The 17,271-nt window shown below is 34.9% G+C and overlaps 1 protein-coding gene across 8 annotated transcripts in view; it reads right to left on the bottom strand.

Annotated features, from left to right (window-relative positions):
• LOC150100319 (poly(rC)-binding protein 3-like) overlaps positions 1-17,271 on the bottom strand; it is an 874,229-nt gene that overhangs the window by 325,575 nt on the left and 531,383 nt on the right. For 7 of the 8 annotated variants that reach the window (XR_016549294.1, XM_090403220.1, XM_090403223.1 and 4 more), the window contains one exon: positions 3,403-3,484. The exons of the other annotated variant lie outside the window; for it this stretch is intronic. Coding sequence is in view for 6 of the 7 variants with exons in the window: in XM_090403220.1 (XP_090259346.1) it covers positions 3,403-3,484 (82 nt within the window). In the remaining variant the exon portion in view is untranslated. The remainder of the gene's footprint in view (positions 1-3,402; positions 3,485-17,271) is intronic. 8 annotated transcript variants of the gene reach the window in all.

Below are 17,271 nucleotides of genomic sequence, written 5' to 3'. Positions count from 1 at the left end.
ATCCTTGGGGACCAACAGTCTAAATGTGGTCTGATCAGGGTCTTATACAATGGAATGATAACTCTTTTATCTCTGCAGGTCAATGTCCTTCTCAGTATTGCAGCAATCTTCTGGATTACCTTCACACCTTTGCAATATGTTCCCTGAATTTCAGTTTACTATCAATTATCACCCCCAGATCTCTTGTCTCCCCCTACTTCCTCAAGTTCAGCTCCTCCAATCGAGTATTCAGCCTCCCATCGATGTATCACAAACTTCAAGACTTTACATTTTGCTACATTAAACCGGTACACCCATTCATTTGCCTATCTGTCTAGTTTATTCAAATCCTCTTGCAGGGCTGTCATGCCTGCAAACAACTGAATATCTCCCTGTAATCCACTGACAATGTCATTGATATGAAGGTTAAAGAATACAGGTCCTTACTGAGCCCTGTGGAACCCTACTTGTAACCTTTTGCCTCCTTGATATTGCCCCACCATACACAACTCTCTGATACCTATCAGACAGCCGATCCTGAATCCAGTTAACTAACCCGACATCTAAACCCATGTGTTGCAACTTAAGTATCAGTTAAAATCTCCCAGAATGGTCAATGAGTGGTATGGTGGTATGATAGACTCTATGTTTCCTAGGGAGGACCTCCCACAATTAGTATTTGGACTCCATGGAGGCTTGAATAATAATAATTCTTCTTCTTCTTCTTATACTTGCTAAGCTCAACTGCTTAAACATCTGCTTCCCACCCTCTGTGTTCCTTAGCTTGTAGCAACACAGCAGTAAATATCCTGTCTTGCCCACCTCTACCTCACACACCATATGCTTTCAAAACCATTAGTGTCATATATATATATATATATATATATATATATAAACTTATTCCAGATAATATCACTGATATATTGAGAAAATGATGACTTTATAAAAGTTAACTTGTACATCCATTTAAAGCTGTATTAAATCTATATTCAAATGTTGCTGGAATGTCTATTATCTGTTGTTTTGCACTGAAACAAGAATATTCAAAGTTATGTTGTATCTACCTACGTTTTTACAATGTAACATCTATGTAATTCAGAATTAATGAACAGCTTTATTGTATAATTATTAATTATAATATATATAGTGCTATAAGCAATAACAGTAATCAACTCTTGAGAAAGATGTTATTAGTGATTATATATACTAAAATTGCAGCTAAATGATCAGAGAAGCAATAAAATGTAATTAATCAACATAATTATTTACAAGATTAAAATAATTTCTCACAAATGAAAGCAATGTATGAATAAATTTATAATATGAATATCATCAGAAGCCCAATTCCTGAAAATAACTACCTGAAAGATTTCAGCATACAACCAAAGAAAAAGATTACGGAACAAGAAGGAATTTCAAAAATAACCAGAAATCTATTGTTTTATTCTATAGAAAATAACTGAAGATATTAAATAAATAAATGAAAATCTTATTTTATAACTGAAAAAATATTGGCTAGTTGTTTTTGAAATGTTGCTTTAATAGTAAACAGTATTACAATGCAAAAATGAAATTATTTCCTTATAAATATTATATCTATTACTTGAAATAAATACATGAATAATTGTATTGTGGGAGGGGAAAGTGCAGCATATATTATGAATAAATTACAATACAGATATACTAAATGGATGCCATTTTCCATTGATTGTCTAATTTAAACAGAAGAAAAGTAATCCAAAATAGAGAATTTGCAAAATTTTGTGAGTAAAATATGACTTTATTCATCATGTTGTATAAATGCACAAAAATATTCTGATTTTGTTATTGGAAAACTATAAGTTTCATAGCATTTTATAAATTTGAATATTTCTTTTCATGAGTTACGAAACTTTCAAATTCTCCAACATGTGGTTGGATAAATTTAAAATGTTTTTATGAAAAAAGGGTAAAAATATTTAGTATTCTGTATTGTTATATTTCAACTATATAACAATCTCTTTTTCTCATAAAATATAGTAAATAAGTTGAAATTGGAGCAAGAGATAATTAAAATCGATTCCAAACAGAATTTCATTTAAGCATTACATTATCATTAATACATTTTAATTTATAGTAAACCATGAAATTTATAGTTAACCACAAAATTACAATAACAAAAATGATAAACAATTGATTTTACAATTGTTCACACAAATCATAACATTTCAGAATTAACAAGTTATATACAAATATCTGATTGCTTAAAATATGTTTTGTGTAAAACTGAGGGACAATTTTTTAAAAAAAAATTTTAGATATTGAATTATTGACAAACATCACTCCTATATAAATACATTATATACATATATACATATATAATATTTTACAAGTTTGATTTTTGTAAGTGTATGCACAATAATTTTAAATGAAAGATTAAAAAAGGGGAAGGATGAGACAGCAAGAGTGAGGGAGGTAGAGAAGTAGAGAGACAAAGGAGGAGGAGCAGAGGAGAGAGAGAGAAACAGAAAGAGGGAAAGACAAGAGAAAGAAAGAAAGAGAGAAAGACAAGAGAAAGAAAGAAAGAGAGAGAGAGAGAAACAGAAAGAAAGAGAGAGAGAGAGAAACAGAAAGAGGGAAAGACAAAGAAAGAAAGAGGGAAAGACAAAGAAAGAAAGAGAGAGAGAGAGAGAGAGAGAGAGAGAGAGAGAAACAATGAAAGACAGAGGGACAGAGAGAAAGAGAGAGAGAGAAACAGAAAAAGGCCAAGACAAAGAAAGAGAGAGAGAGAGAGAGAGAGAGAGAGAGAATGGAGAAGCAGGTCACAGAACTGCATGCTTTGCATGATTTCACTGAATAAATTTAATGTAACAGCTATTTTAATATTATAAAATATTAGACCAATTCAAACACAATGAATAAATTTTTGTTTTAGGACAATTCTATAAATAAGTGCAACTTTATACATTCCACATGTTAAAAATAATACAAAAATAGAAAAGCTAACTGAAGCACAATTTCAATAACTGTGCTAGTGGCACATATCAGTTAAGCAAATAAACAACTAAATTCTACATATTTAAAGAAAAGACTAGTGCAAAAGCCACTAATTAAATTAAAACAGCCATTCAAAGATTGAATAACATTAGGTTTAGTGCTTATAAGCTTTTTACCCAGAAAGAAATGTAACATGTAGAAATTTAGCACATAACACAATGCTTAATATTACATATGCTTAACATATCCCCCTCCACATATCAAGCAAAAAAATTCAGCACAAAAAATAAACATTCCCACTAAGTTAACCATTGTCCAGAAACTAGTCCATAAGAGATGCACCTCTGCTCTTCCCGTCCCACTCCCACCCAGCATGCAACACAGGCAGCAACGATAGCAGTGGGGGTGCTGTTGTGCCATCCCGAGGAGGGGGAGGTGGCAGGGTACCTTGTGGGTTAAGGGTCCCAACGCTGTGCCCAGGCAGGAGGGGGGCATGCTGTAGGGCCAGCTGGTGCAGCTTGGTCAGCTGCAGGGGCAGGAAGAAAGAGAAAGGAGGGGTATGGTTGACAGTCTAGTACTTTCAGGATAAAGCATAATTAACAGCAAATTTTTATGCAAATAATAAAATTATTTTTAGATGATTAATTATTATTTTAATAATTATTAAAATATTTAAAAAAATACAAGAATAATAAAGCTGCAGAGATTTCATTATGTGATATAAGAATAATATTTTAATATTAGTTTAGTATTTAAAAATACATAACAGATGAAAAAGCACAATTTAAAATTTCAAGCTTTTATCAATAAGAATATTTGAAAAATTTGAAATTTAAGCATCTCAGAAATTAGATTACAAGACAGAATACTTATGTGTAACTTTTTTTTGCATTTTCAGTCAATCCAAATGCTTTTTCATGAATATGTCACTATAAAATAATCTTGTTTGATTTTAGTAACATGAAAAATAAGTATTAACAAAACTTCTGAAACAATCTATTTGCAATAAGTATTTATAATGACCAAAGCACCAAAATATATTCTTTAAATATATGTACCTAAACAGGAAAGCCAATGCTTTGGTTTGCTTTGATACAATTAGTTGAATAATTAAATACAGTAATTATTATTACACAAAATTTGAAATTAGATATTTCACAATGTGCATCGTTAAAATTGTTGAATAATGTTTTGATATAAATATTGTGTCTTGTAACTAATTATAAATCACAAATATATTTAACCATATACTTTCTGGAGAAAATAATTTAAAAATTATTGTACCAGTGCACCAAGTATTATTGAATTTAAATGATCAAATCATAAAACACAAATCATAAATATCTTTTCCAGAAAGTATCACATACATGTTTAAATTATTAAAAATTTTTAAAAATGCAATATTTAAAAAAAAAATATTATATTTCAATCTCTGCAGCAAAAACATTATTTTTTAAAAAAATAAATAATGAGTTAAAAATAATTAATTAATAATGATTAATGATTAAATATATTCCATATATCAATGAACAAATTTAGATCACTAAATCAAATAATCTCTGATAAGCCAAATATTTTTAAATCATATGAATGTCAGTTTAATAATATTGCTTTATTATATTATAAACAGAATGTTGCTTATGTTTAATAAGCAACACTATAATAATAAAAAGCAACACTGAAAAAAAAAAAAAAGAAAAAAAAAAGCATTTATGTTACTTTAGTAAAAGCTGCATTTGTGTCCAATACTACTAATGCTTTTCTTTGCACTGCAAGGACAGAGTTAATTATCATGATACTCCATTTATAACCTGCTCTGACTGTTACATGTAAAATTTGAAATATTTTTGGCCTTCGATATATTCTGTAAGAATATCCTTTCACATTACGTATAGGGAGATACATCAGTGATTATGAAGGCTCATACTTACAGGACAGTCATAAGCATTTTTTAAATGTTTGCAATACTGGAGGATATGTAGGAATTATTTCATTTTGCATAATTTAGGTACAACATATCAGAATTGAAACAGTTCAACATATTTTATTGAACTATTTTAATAAGATTCTAAATACAGAATTTCATCAAAATTCATCCTGATAACAAACAGTGATTTTATTTATATGGACTGTTGCACAATGTACCTAAAAGTATGTACTGCAAAGCAGCTTTTACTTGAATAACATATTTCTAGTTTCAAGATTCAAATCTGGGCTTTTTTTTTATTTATTTTTTTTTTTTAAAGCAGCATAATGAAAATTCTGTGAGAGTGGGTATAGTGGTTTAAAGCAATGGATGATGCTAAAATATTTATCATGTTCAGAAAAGATCTGAAGATGTATAATAAATAATCAGAATATAATCTTTAAAGAGAGACAGAGAAAGATTCCAAAGTTGAAACTGAAAGCAATAAAAAGTCAAGAAAGGAATTCTTATGACTTCACCTTTTGTAACATAAAAACGATGGAGAATTAGTTATTTCCAATTTAACATTCAGAACTGACAATAACCAAAAGCAATCAAATGTTTTACCAAACCTCTAATTTTAACAAGCATATGCCAATAATGATAAACAAATAAATAAAAAATCTGAGCATACTTTTTTTTTTACGTCACAAGTTATGAATCCTCACACTCATATCTTTCACAACTCCAGCTCTCTAAATCATGAGATTTATAGATTAAAGCAGTCACACAACACGGAAGATTTTTTTTTAATTTGATGTTATGCTCGAAAGTACCAATCTACCTGCTCATCAGAATATTATTTATAACTTTTAAGATTAATATTAATTTTAAAAATATATATATAAAATAAGAAGTATATACTAAGAAATAATTGGTTGCTGCTTTTAGAATTTAGTGAATTCTATTTAACACAATATAAACAAGTTGTTGTTTATATTGTGTTAAATTTGTTTATCGAGAAGGCGAGGTCAGAGTAGGACGCATCTGCAGTGGAAGAGAAGAAGGAGATAAGTTTTGTTATTTAGTTATTTTGTATAGTTAAATATGATTTATACTTATAGTAGCGCATAAGTAAATTAGCTTACAGTAGAGCATATAACATAATATAGTAGAGCGTTTAGTTGTAGTAGTTCCTCAGCAATATTTGAATAATGGCAGCAGCCAAAGCTCCAATTACAAATGGCTTGTCAATAAGTCCTTCCCCATTCAAGGACTATATTTTGCAGGACATACTACAGGATTTTGTGGCATGTGGTGCTTGTGGTATGTATGCATCCCAGTAGTTGGATATGTGGCAGGTGAGAGAAGGGGGAGTAAATATATGTGCAAAATGTAGGCAATGGGAAGAACTTAGTGAATTAGAGATTACCATAACTGACCTCGTTGCATAATGGATAGGAAAATCTCCACCTATTTTGGAGGGATGAGTAGTTTGTGATGGAGGGTGAGAATAAAGAACGAAATATGAATGAAAAATTAAGAGTTGGGAGTATGGAAAATTTGAACGATTGTGAAGTTTTTGGAGATGGTCTTAATTGGGAGGATGAATGTGAGCAAGAGTGGCTAACTTGCAGAGAGAGAGATAGATGAGCTGAAAGAGGAGGTGGAATGTCTCGGGAATAAAATGAGAAGTGTGAAAGATGCGATTAGGCAAATGGAAGAGATGAATGCAAGGCAAATCAGAGTAGGAGTGAGAGAGTTATGGGAATGATAGAAGAGGAGAAAATAGGAAGAGTAGAAGAGAGGGAATGAGAGAGAGTTATGGGGAATGACAGGGGGGAGAGAATACAAACAGTAGGAGAGAGGGAATGAGAAGAATGTGAGTTAGTGCTGGAACCAGGGATAGAGTGATGCCAGGACAGCAGGTAAGTAAAGGAACACAAAGAGAAAGTGTTAGGGGGGAGAGAGTGAGGGATGCAGGTGAGCAATCAAGGAACAGAGTGGTAAGAAGTGTGATATATGAAGATTCGATGATCTGTGGTGTGCAAGATTAGGATGCCAGAGGAGTGTTTGCCTGGAGGAATGGCAGAAAGTGTGGCTATGGCAATTAAGTGGGGTGAAAGGGTGGATGAGATGATTGTGATGGGAGCATGAATGACTTCAGAGGCAGTGTAAATCAAGTGGCGAAAGATCTGAGATTCATGTTTGAGGTTATACAAAAGAAAATGCAGAGAGGAAAGATAGCGTGGGTTGCCCAGGTGTGATAATGGCAAGGTGAGCAGAAGTGCAATAACAATGAATAGCATAATAGCCAGAATGTGTCAGAAGAGAGGAATAGAATATGTGGATGCTTGGAGGGCATTTGAGAACAGAAAGGAACTGTATGTAAGAGACTGCTTGCATTCGAATGAGGAAAGACGTAGGCATCTGGAGAGATTGCTGTTTTCTGAATGAGTCAGCGTGTCAATGCAGCGAAACTAGATTTCCTAAGGTGGATGGTAGAGGGGTGGCCTCTTGTGGGAATGGGTGCTTGGGGAAAGGGGAACGACATCAGGTAACACTGAGTCCAGTGCCGTCTAGAGGGGATAATGATAGGTATAGAAGCAGTGACATTTTTATGCTTTACAGTAATGCCAGGAGTATCTGGAATAAAGGAGATGAATCGGTGGCACTGATAGAATCAGCCTGGCCAAAGATTATTGGGATATCTGAAACATGGTTGACAGCAGATGATATAATAACAGGAAGAGAAGTAGCAGGGGTACAGCATTTTTCGGCAGGATAAGAAGGGAAAATGCGGTGGTGGAGTACTGTTTATGATAAATAATGACTTATGTCCTCTAAGAGTGGGGGATTTTGAAGGCAGTGACACTAATGGTTTTGAAAGCAACTGGTGTGAGATAGAGGTGGGTAAGACAGGATATTTAGTGGGGTGTTGCCAAGCCAAGAAGCACAGAGGGGGTGGGGAGCAGGAGATGTTTAGGCAGTTGAACTTGGCAAGTGCAAGAAGAAGAAGGATTGTTATGGGAGATTTTAACTATAGCAGTATAAGCTGAGAAGAGGAAAATGCATACAGTAATAAGGGAATGGAATTTCTGGAATTCTTGAGTGACAAATGTCTTAGGCAAGATGTAATAGAGGGAACAAGAGGTTCAAGAGCTTTGGATTTGGTAACAGTATCAGAAGAGCTGATAATAACTGAGATGACATCTCTCCTCCCCCAGTTGGAGACAGTGACCATGTAGTTCTGACTTGGAAGAAGAATAGACATGCAGGAGTATCAAACAAAAAAGGGAATGTCTGTGGAAGATATATAAAGCAGGTGATTATCTTAGATATCAACTTGGGACAGTCTTAGATATCAACTTGGGACAGTTCCATGGAGGGAGAAATTGGAAGGGCGAGATATCATTAATGCTTGGGAAATTGTGAAGGAATATTTGTTAGCAGCAATAGTAAGCTGTATTCCACGAGTGAAGAAGAGAACACAATTTGGTGTAAAGTGGATAGCAAACAATATCAAACAGGAACTGCAGATGAAAAGGAGATTATGGAAGAGATATAAGGAGAGGGGTGGAGAGCAGATGCATGAGGAATATAAGACTCAGGCCAGGAGAGTGACCAGTGTGGTGAGGAAGGCAAAACTGGAATATGAGAAAAGATTGGTATTAAGATCCAAAGAAAATCCTAGCGGATTTTTTAGCTATGTGGGCAGCAGGAGGAGAAATTATTGAGGAAGAATGATAAAAATGGGAGACTGATGCAGAGGGCATAGTGGAGTTGTTCAATGAACATTTTTTTGGAGTATTTCATCCTGGAGAAATAGGTTTTAATACTAGAGGGATGGGGCAGGTTCGAGGTTTTAGAGGTCTCCCATGATAAGCTGATATGTAAGTTGCAGCACATGAGTTTAGATGTTGGGTTAGTCAACTGGATTCAGGATTGGCTGCTGTCTGATAGGTATCAGAGAGTTTTGTATGGTGGGGCAATATCAAGGAGGCAGAAGGTTACAAGTGGGGCCCCACTGGGCTCAGTAATGGGACCTGTATTATTTAACCTTTATATCAATGACATTGTCAGTGGATTGCTGGAAGATATTTAGTTGTTTGCAGACGTGATGGCCCTGCAAGAGGATTTGAATAAACTAGACAGATGGGCAAATGAATGCAGGTACCGGTTTAATGCAGCAAAATGTAAAGTCTTGAAGTTTGTGATACATCGATGGGTGGCTGAATACTCGATTGGAGGAGCTGTACTTGAGGAAGTAGGGGGAGACAAGAGATCTGGAGGTGATGATTGTTAGTAAACTAAAATTCAGGGAGCATATTGCAAAGGTGGCGAAGGTAATCCAGAGGATTGCTGCAATACTGAGAAGAACGTTGACCTGCAGAGATAAAAGAGTTATCATTCCATTGTATAAGATCCTGATCAGACCACATTTAGACTATTGTTCTCAAATTTGGTCCCCAGGATTTGAAGGGGATAAATTAACTGTGCAAAGGGTACAGAGATGGATAAAAAGATGGTTTCAGGACTGTACAATATCAGTTATGAGGATCGGCTGAGGGAATGTGGACTGCAGAGTTTGGTGGATAGAAGAAGGAGAGGTGACATCATCGAGACTTTTAAATTATTGAGAGGTAGTTACAGGGTTGAACACTGGGGAATTCTTTCACTTATTGGAACAGTGGGAAGGAGCGATGTCAAGGGGCCATCCCTGGAAGTTACAAAAGGAAGCTGTGAGCAAGAGGGTGAGGAGTGGTTTCTTTGCATGGAGGCTGGTTGACCCATGGAATGCATTTTACCTGATAGAGTCAAGAGAACAAGAACAGTGAATGAGTTCAAGGAGTGGTATGACAGACTGTGTTTTCTAGGAAGGACTTCCCACGACGAGTCTTTTGACTCCATTGAGGCCTGAATATAATAATAACAGCAAGAACCCATTAACAAATCTATGGTGGCCCACATAATATTTCCGTCATCTGCCCAATTCTGTATATAAGTTCTTACCAATTTTTCCAAAACCTTAACAACTAAAAAAGAAATGGAAACTGGCTTATAGTTTCATACCTCCATTCTACCATCAACTATATGCAATGGCATAATCTCACTCTCCTTCATCATCGATCATTTTTCCTCCTACTTGCTACATAGCAAAAAAATACTCCTTGGGAATCTGGAATTGGAGGAACTGTTTTTGTAGTTCCTCATAAATCTGTTCAGAAGCCTCTCTTATACCTTCTTCAGGGGCATATATTCCTATGACACTTAAGTAGTTGCTATTTATTTTTAATTTAGCTGCCATAATTCAATGATATACAAAACTGTATATGTGAAAAAATGTACTATTGTATTTTCCCATTTATTATAGATTAAAATGGTTATTCCACTAGAAGCTCTGATATGTCGGTCCACACCACTACATAACACAGTAAAATATATATCTTTTGTTCCCTTTAATTTTTTTTCCTTTCTGTTTATCATGGCTATATTAATAGTTTTAGTTGTTTTACTAATTCTAATTCCTTTGTTGTTATACATCTTACATTCCATATAGCTACTTGTAAAATGTCTGAAATTCCCCTTATCTTTTACCTTTATTGTTTCCTAGTCGCAATCCATTGTTTTGTGTGACTGTGTTATAGAGACATTTTACTTGGAAAGGAAACCACAGCCTTATGCTATAACCCCCCCCCCCCCCCAACTTGAAGGACCAGGGTTTCTCTCTTAGTCTGGCATGAATTATGAGAAATTTTTCCAGAGGGTAGCATGAGGAATATAATTAGCATGGAAGGCTGACTTAGTTTCAGTAGCTAGCCTTGTCATATTTTATAATATGGTGACAATCAGAGTGGATAGAGGAGATGCTTATACAGTGATGTTTTCAAGATTTGGCAAAGCATTCGATTTGAATACCATATGACAAACTATTCTTGAAACTGTGGAGAAAGGGGATAGATAGTCAAATGAAAGTATTGCAAGAATGGGTGATTGATACAAGGTAGCAAGTTGTGTAGAACTAGCTATCGATGTCCCAAAAAAGAAGAGTGATAGTATATATTGATGAGACAGTTCGGGGTTTGATAGGGGATATTCAATTGTTTGCAGATGATGCTAGATTAAGGAAAGTAACAATAGCACGCTTTGATTTGATATTGCTACAAGAGAATCTGAATAGGCTGGTGCTTTGAGATAGATGAAGTCATGTAGTTTGGTCAGAGAAGATGGAATAAATGTCTTGTACTGAAAGGATGACAGAAATTCCATTCAGAAGGTTGAAGAGGTTAAGAAATTTGGGGATGTTGGTGGATAGTGAGGGTGGATGATGGTTCAAGAGAAAGCCAACAAGATTGTAAAGATTAGTCAGAAAATTTCTGGCAATAATGCAAAGGATGACAAGTAGGAAAGTGATAAGGCATCGTATAAGGTACTAATTGAATATCTGGATGATAATGAAGAATTACAGAGAAAGAGTCCAGAAGCAGGTAACTAAGAATGTCTCAGGAGTTTTAAATGTTGCATGCTAGGACAGACTGAAGGAATGTATTCTGCAGAGGGTATTTGGAAAATAACAGTAGAAAAGGTAACATAATCAGGATATAAGTTATTTAGACCCTAGCAAATGTAGCAGAATTACTCCATAAAGGCTTTGACACAAGGGTCTATTAAGTAAGTGCCCATCATTTGGCCTATCCCTGATTTCTACAACTGGAATGCCAGCTCTCTGACTAGATGCAGACTGTGTGTGTGTGTGTGTGTGTGTGTGAGTGAGTGAGGGTTCCTTATCCTCTATGCAGCTATCACTAGGGTTCCAGAGGGCTCTGTCCTTTCACCCACTCTCTTCTTTTGATATATCAATGACCTACTCCAGATGACCCCAAACCCAATACATAACTCTATTGATGATAGCACACTACTTCCTCCTTCCCATTCAAACCATGTACTACACAAACCACCATAACATCCATATCTCTACTACCCTAAATTCTAATCTCTAAACCAAGGGTGGGGAACCTTTTTAGTATCAAGGGTGAAAATTGCTAATTTAAAAACTTCTGCGGGCGACTGGCAAATTTTAACTCTTATATATAGTGTATGTAGTGTGCTGATGTACATATGCGTATATCAGCAAAGGGGCGAATTGAAATAGCCTCATGGGCGAAATTTCGCCTGCGGGTGAGGGGTTCCCACCCCTGCTCTAAACCATTCCTCAAATGAGGTTCAGACAACCTCTTTAGTTTCAATTCTAGAAAAACAGAGTTCTGCCTTATCTGTGGCAAAAAAAAAAAAAGAAAAAATCTCTCTTCTTGGGAATACTGCATCATTAAACTTCTCTTGGCATAAACCTTTACAACTATTGCATCCTTGGTCTTAAAAAAAAATAATCCTTTGTTACTCAGGCTTTACCTCTGAATAGCTATTAACCCTATACAAATCTCAAATCAGCCAACCCATCAAATACTATTCTCACATTTGGGGCAGTGCCCCTAGGAACTTCACAAAAATACCTCACTCAATATAGAAGAGAGCAATTAGATTGATTAGTGGCCCATCTCTCACCAATTTACTTCATCTATTCTCACACAGGTGTTCAGTTTTTGCTGCTTGCATCTTCTATAAATATTGCCATGTTGATATTCATTTGAAATTGCATCAATAATTCCTCTACCCTCTATTAAATCCATTGAAACGTGTGCAGTAACTACTCGATGCCACCTTCACAGTTCAATTCTGAACTCACAGGACAAATTTCTCCTCCTCCTCTTTGTTTATTGCTTCCGCTGCTACCGTCTGGAACAATCTTATGTGTTTCCCACAGAATATAATCCACAACTGTTCAAACTAAATGTAAGCAAGTTCCTTCTCACTCATCCATACTAACATATATACATACTAGAAGTTTCTAAACCTCTTGTGTGGTATGGGATTATCATTAAAAAAGCAATAGGAAATATAAGAATGAGTGATCAGTATTGGAACATCAATAAGAGAGTCAACATGGGTAAGGAAGTGCTTTTTTTTTTTTTTTTTTTTTTTTGCATGGTGAGTGCACCAATGTTGAATTTATGTCCGAAGGGAGGTATGATATGCCTTGTGGTCTGTTGGAAGTTTGGCTTCCCATGATGAGCCTAATCATTCCACAAAAGCCTAAGAATAATGCAAATATTATACTACAAATTTACTGGCCCTCCACTTACGTGGCAGATAATTTTTTTTGGAAAATATACATTTCAAAACTATGCAAAATAAAGGTAGTCAACATATTATGAATATTAGTTGCTCCAGGAAAATCAGACTAATAAAACTACTGGAATTTAAACTATTGGTTTAAATTCCATGTAACAGAGCTGCCTGTGAATGTGTTTACCTGTTAGATGATTTGCATTACCTAGTGTGAAACAATCACCCTGCTTATTAGAGACCTGAAGTGGCTTAAAAAAGTAACGTTTATTTTATTTTTTTTTTTAGAACAAGGTTCCTGAATTATCTTTCTCCCTTTACCTATCCATTGTACTAAAATGGTTATAACCATTTGTTAGTTAGATTTCCATTAAAATATATATATTATTATTATTATAATTCAGGCCTCCATGGAGTTACAAGACTCATCGTGACAGGCCCACCCTAGAAAACACAAGTCTATCATACTACTCCTTGAACCCATTGAACATTTGTGCTTTCACCACTCCATCAGGCAATGCATTCCATGGTTCAACCATCCTCCATCCAAAGAAACTACTCCCTACCCTCTTGCTCACAACTTCCTTTCATAACTTCCAGGGATGGCCCTTGTCCTCGCTCCTTCCTTCTGTTCCACTAAAGGAAAGATCTCCTAGGTGTCAACCCGGTAGCTACCTCTCAACAGTTTAAAAGTCTCAATCATATCACCTCTCCTTCTATCTAGCAAACTCTGCAGTCCACATTCCCTCTATTCACTAATATTGTAGAGTCATCTTTGTTATCTGCTATATAATATAATTATATAGGCAGATATAATTAAATACGAATGAACCTCCCATTGAGTCTGCTGATTTCATGGAGGGTATGATAATAACAGTATATATTCTTTCTTTAACAAGTGTCAAAGTATATCGTTTGCATTTGCCCAGTTTTTTATTCAAATATTTAATGGCATTAGATATGATAAACTGTTGATAAAATCTGTAATTATTTGACTATTCTGCAGGACTGTGCATTTCCTGATATGAAGCTAGTGGTATCTCTTACTCATGCATTTCATTTAAAAACAGCAGTGCTCTTAAATGATTCTTCAGAAACACAGAACTTAAAGTTCCGTGGCCAATGAAAAGCTGTTGTTCAAGTCTTCATCAGTTATAAATTTGGTACCACCACTAAATCTTCACTCTAACTTTCACTTTCATTTAATCAGCCACCTTCAATTGGCTGAGTGGTTAGCATATCCGCTCTCCAGCCAAAAGGTTGGGGGTTTGAATCCTGCCTTGGGCATGGATGTCTGTGAAAATACTAGTGGTGGTGATGGGCAGTAGATGATGAGGTTCATTGTAGTTGGTGGAGACGGAGAGTTGTAGAGTAGGTGCCCTCCCTCGATGAGTCTTTGGACTCCCTGGAGGTGTCACGTAATAGTAATAATAATAATAATAAACAAGCAGTGTGGCTGAAAGGTTAATCTAATTCTGTCTTGAAGATGATCAAATTGTAATTAGCCATATATAAACTAATAACAACACTAATTTCAATGAGGAGGATAAATGTAGTCAGCCCACTGGAAATGATAATATTTAGAGTAATGTAATAATCGCATTGCAATTCCAATCACTCACCACTTTCAAAAGAGAAAGTCTGCTTCCCACTTTCCTACTAACTTCCTCTATATACAGTATCCAGGAATGACCTCTTGTTCTCCCCTGTCCTCCCAGGAAAATATCCTCTTCTATATTAATACTGTAACCCCTTGCCAACTTTATGTCTCTATTATATCCCCTCCTCCTCCTCTTCACTAGATTCTGCAAATTGTATCTTCTCAACTATTATTCATACTCAAAATTCCAGACAACAGAAACCAACTTAGTCAAGACCCTTTCCAATATCGCTTAATCCTTTTGGGCTTCAAAAAATTAGCTATTTTTAATTTTTTATAAACTTTGAGGCAATTTTTTTTTTCATAGAAGAAATGCTTCAAGTTGATTTTAGCCATATATATTCCAATAAAGGCATCAATGAAACATACAAAAAATCAAACTTGTGGATTCAATCTGAAGTTTGCAGAGAAGAATACAAAATGGAGAAAAAGAGCATTTGAAACATAAAGCAGTTTAGGTGTTCTGTTAGTTTATCTGAAAACAGAAATAAGAAATCAAAAAGTACACATCTTGAACATTAAAACAAGTAAAAAAATTACGAAAGTGGACATTCTGGGGAAAAAAAAAACTGTCATTAATTTTAAAATCCTTCTGAAATTCCATGGATCTGCCAAATAAAAATGGCTGTCATAAGTAATAGGATGCCAAGAAAACCTAAAAAAAAATTTTTTTCTTCTTCCATTTAAAGCATAGGTAACCAAATAATGCACTTTCATCAAAAATACAAAATTATGCTGCTTCAATACAATTTTTAATTTGATAATTTCACATGGAATGACCCTTTAATGAAGATGCTAAATTTCATCAAATCACAGTAGTTCTCTTTCTCTCTCGTGTACATACATAGCAATGATAGTAAATATTTTAGAATTTCTATTTGCATTCTCTGAAATGCAAATAAACACAGGTTGCAAACAGATGACCACACAAGACTGCCAAGGGCAACTCTGTTTCAATGAATTAATGATTATATCAAACAAACCTGACTGCATTTATAAATTTCATAACCCCCAAAGTGAAACATTCCAGTTTTAGTTACTAGTATTTTTTGAAAGTGGCATGTTGGATGACATCATTAAGTTCAATGCCAATGGAGAATTATATACTCATATATATTTAGCATATACTCCTTCTGATGATTTTCTAGTGTAGAACAGTGGTGCACCCAGAGGGGGCAAGGACTCTGGGCACCCCCCAAAGAAAAGGAAAAAGCACTAGAAAATTTTCCAAAAATCTTTTCCTAATTAAAATTAATTTTTTTTTATTTATGTTGTGTCGTGTCTTCTATTTCTATACTACTTATGAATTAGTGATCACTGCAGATGCTTGGTCATAGGTCATATGTGATGCGTAGTGTGCATTCACAAATCGTCTACTCAACTCATCTCCCCCCCCCCCAAAAGGTTAAATCCTGAGCGCTCGGCCCCCTCCAAGATTAAATCCTGAGTGCACCACTGGCGTAGAATATATTATTATGAAGTAAAATAAGTATTTATGCCTACTAAATCCATTTGCCATTGCTCATGGGTCAAAATTAGATTATCCCCCACCCAAACACATGCACACCAAATTGTTATTTGCATATTGATAGCATCAACTGCAAAACCATCAACTATTATTTATTTATTATCATTTATTATTTCGTAACACCTCCAAGGAGTCCAAATTCTTTGGACTCCTTGGAGGTGTTCATCAAGGGAGGGCACCTACTCTATAACTCTCCATGTCACCACATAATCTGCCGACTACACCAAACTGCCACTACCATCATCATCTACACCAATGCCATCTGCTGCCCACCATCACCACTAGTACATTATACAGAGACCAAACATGGAACTTTTTTAAGCCACTTCAGGCCTCCAATAAATAGGGTGGTGGTCTCACACCAGAGCATGAAATTCATCTCCCATCTAAAAACATTCAAAAACATAATAGTGGGATTCAAAGATGCAGCCTGTTGGTTGGAGAGCAGATACACTAACCAAGTTGAATCATCTCTGCTATTAGTATAATTATCATTATATTTTCATATAGTTCAACTTCTGTGATCTGAAAAAACTGTTGCAGTTTATCAGCCATTATACCTGTCAATCTTCTCCACTTAATTGATAATTGACACTGAAATACGATAGTGGTTCTTTAGATGATACTTGTGCCATGAGAGATTTCTTTAATTCATACAAAAAACACAAAGAAATAAGTAATATTATTTATTTAAAGCCATACATTTCAGTCTGAATATTACAGGCCATCATCAGTAGCTATGATAGTTAATTACAAGGTAGAATGTGAACAATGGATTGATTTGAAACTGTTTAAGAGCTACATGATGTTATACATGAAACAACACAATGGTATAAATAAGGAAACATTGCATCATTAATTATTCATTAACTGTATTTAAAAAAAAACAAAAAAACTTTAGTGATGTGTGATTAGAACGAGACTTTCCCATATCCTAGATAATGAGAGGCAGTTGTTCCGATTTAAGTTTGGACCATGAAGTAAGGCCTCGGTGCTTTCTTTAAACAAATGCTCAAATTTATAATGATACAGATGAAG

The sequence above is a fragment of the Typopeltis vanoorti genome, chromosome 13 (genome assembly GCF_054136105.1).
Source record: "Typopeltis vanoorti isolate ZY-2024b chromosome 13, IOZ_Tvanoo_1.0, whole genome shotgun sequence".
NCBI classification, from domain to species: Eukaryota; Metazoa; Arthropoda; class Arachnida; order Uropygi; family Thelyphonidae; genus Typopeltis; species Typopeltis vanoorti.
This window is presented reverse-complemented; position numbering and strand designations above follow the sequence as displayed.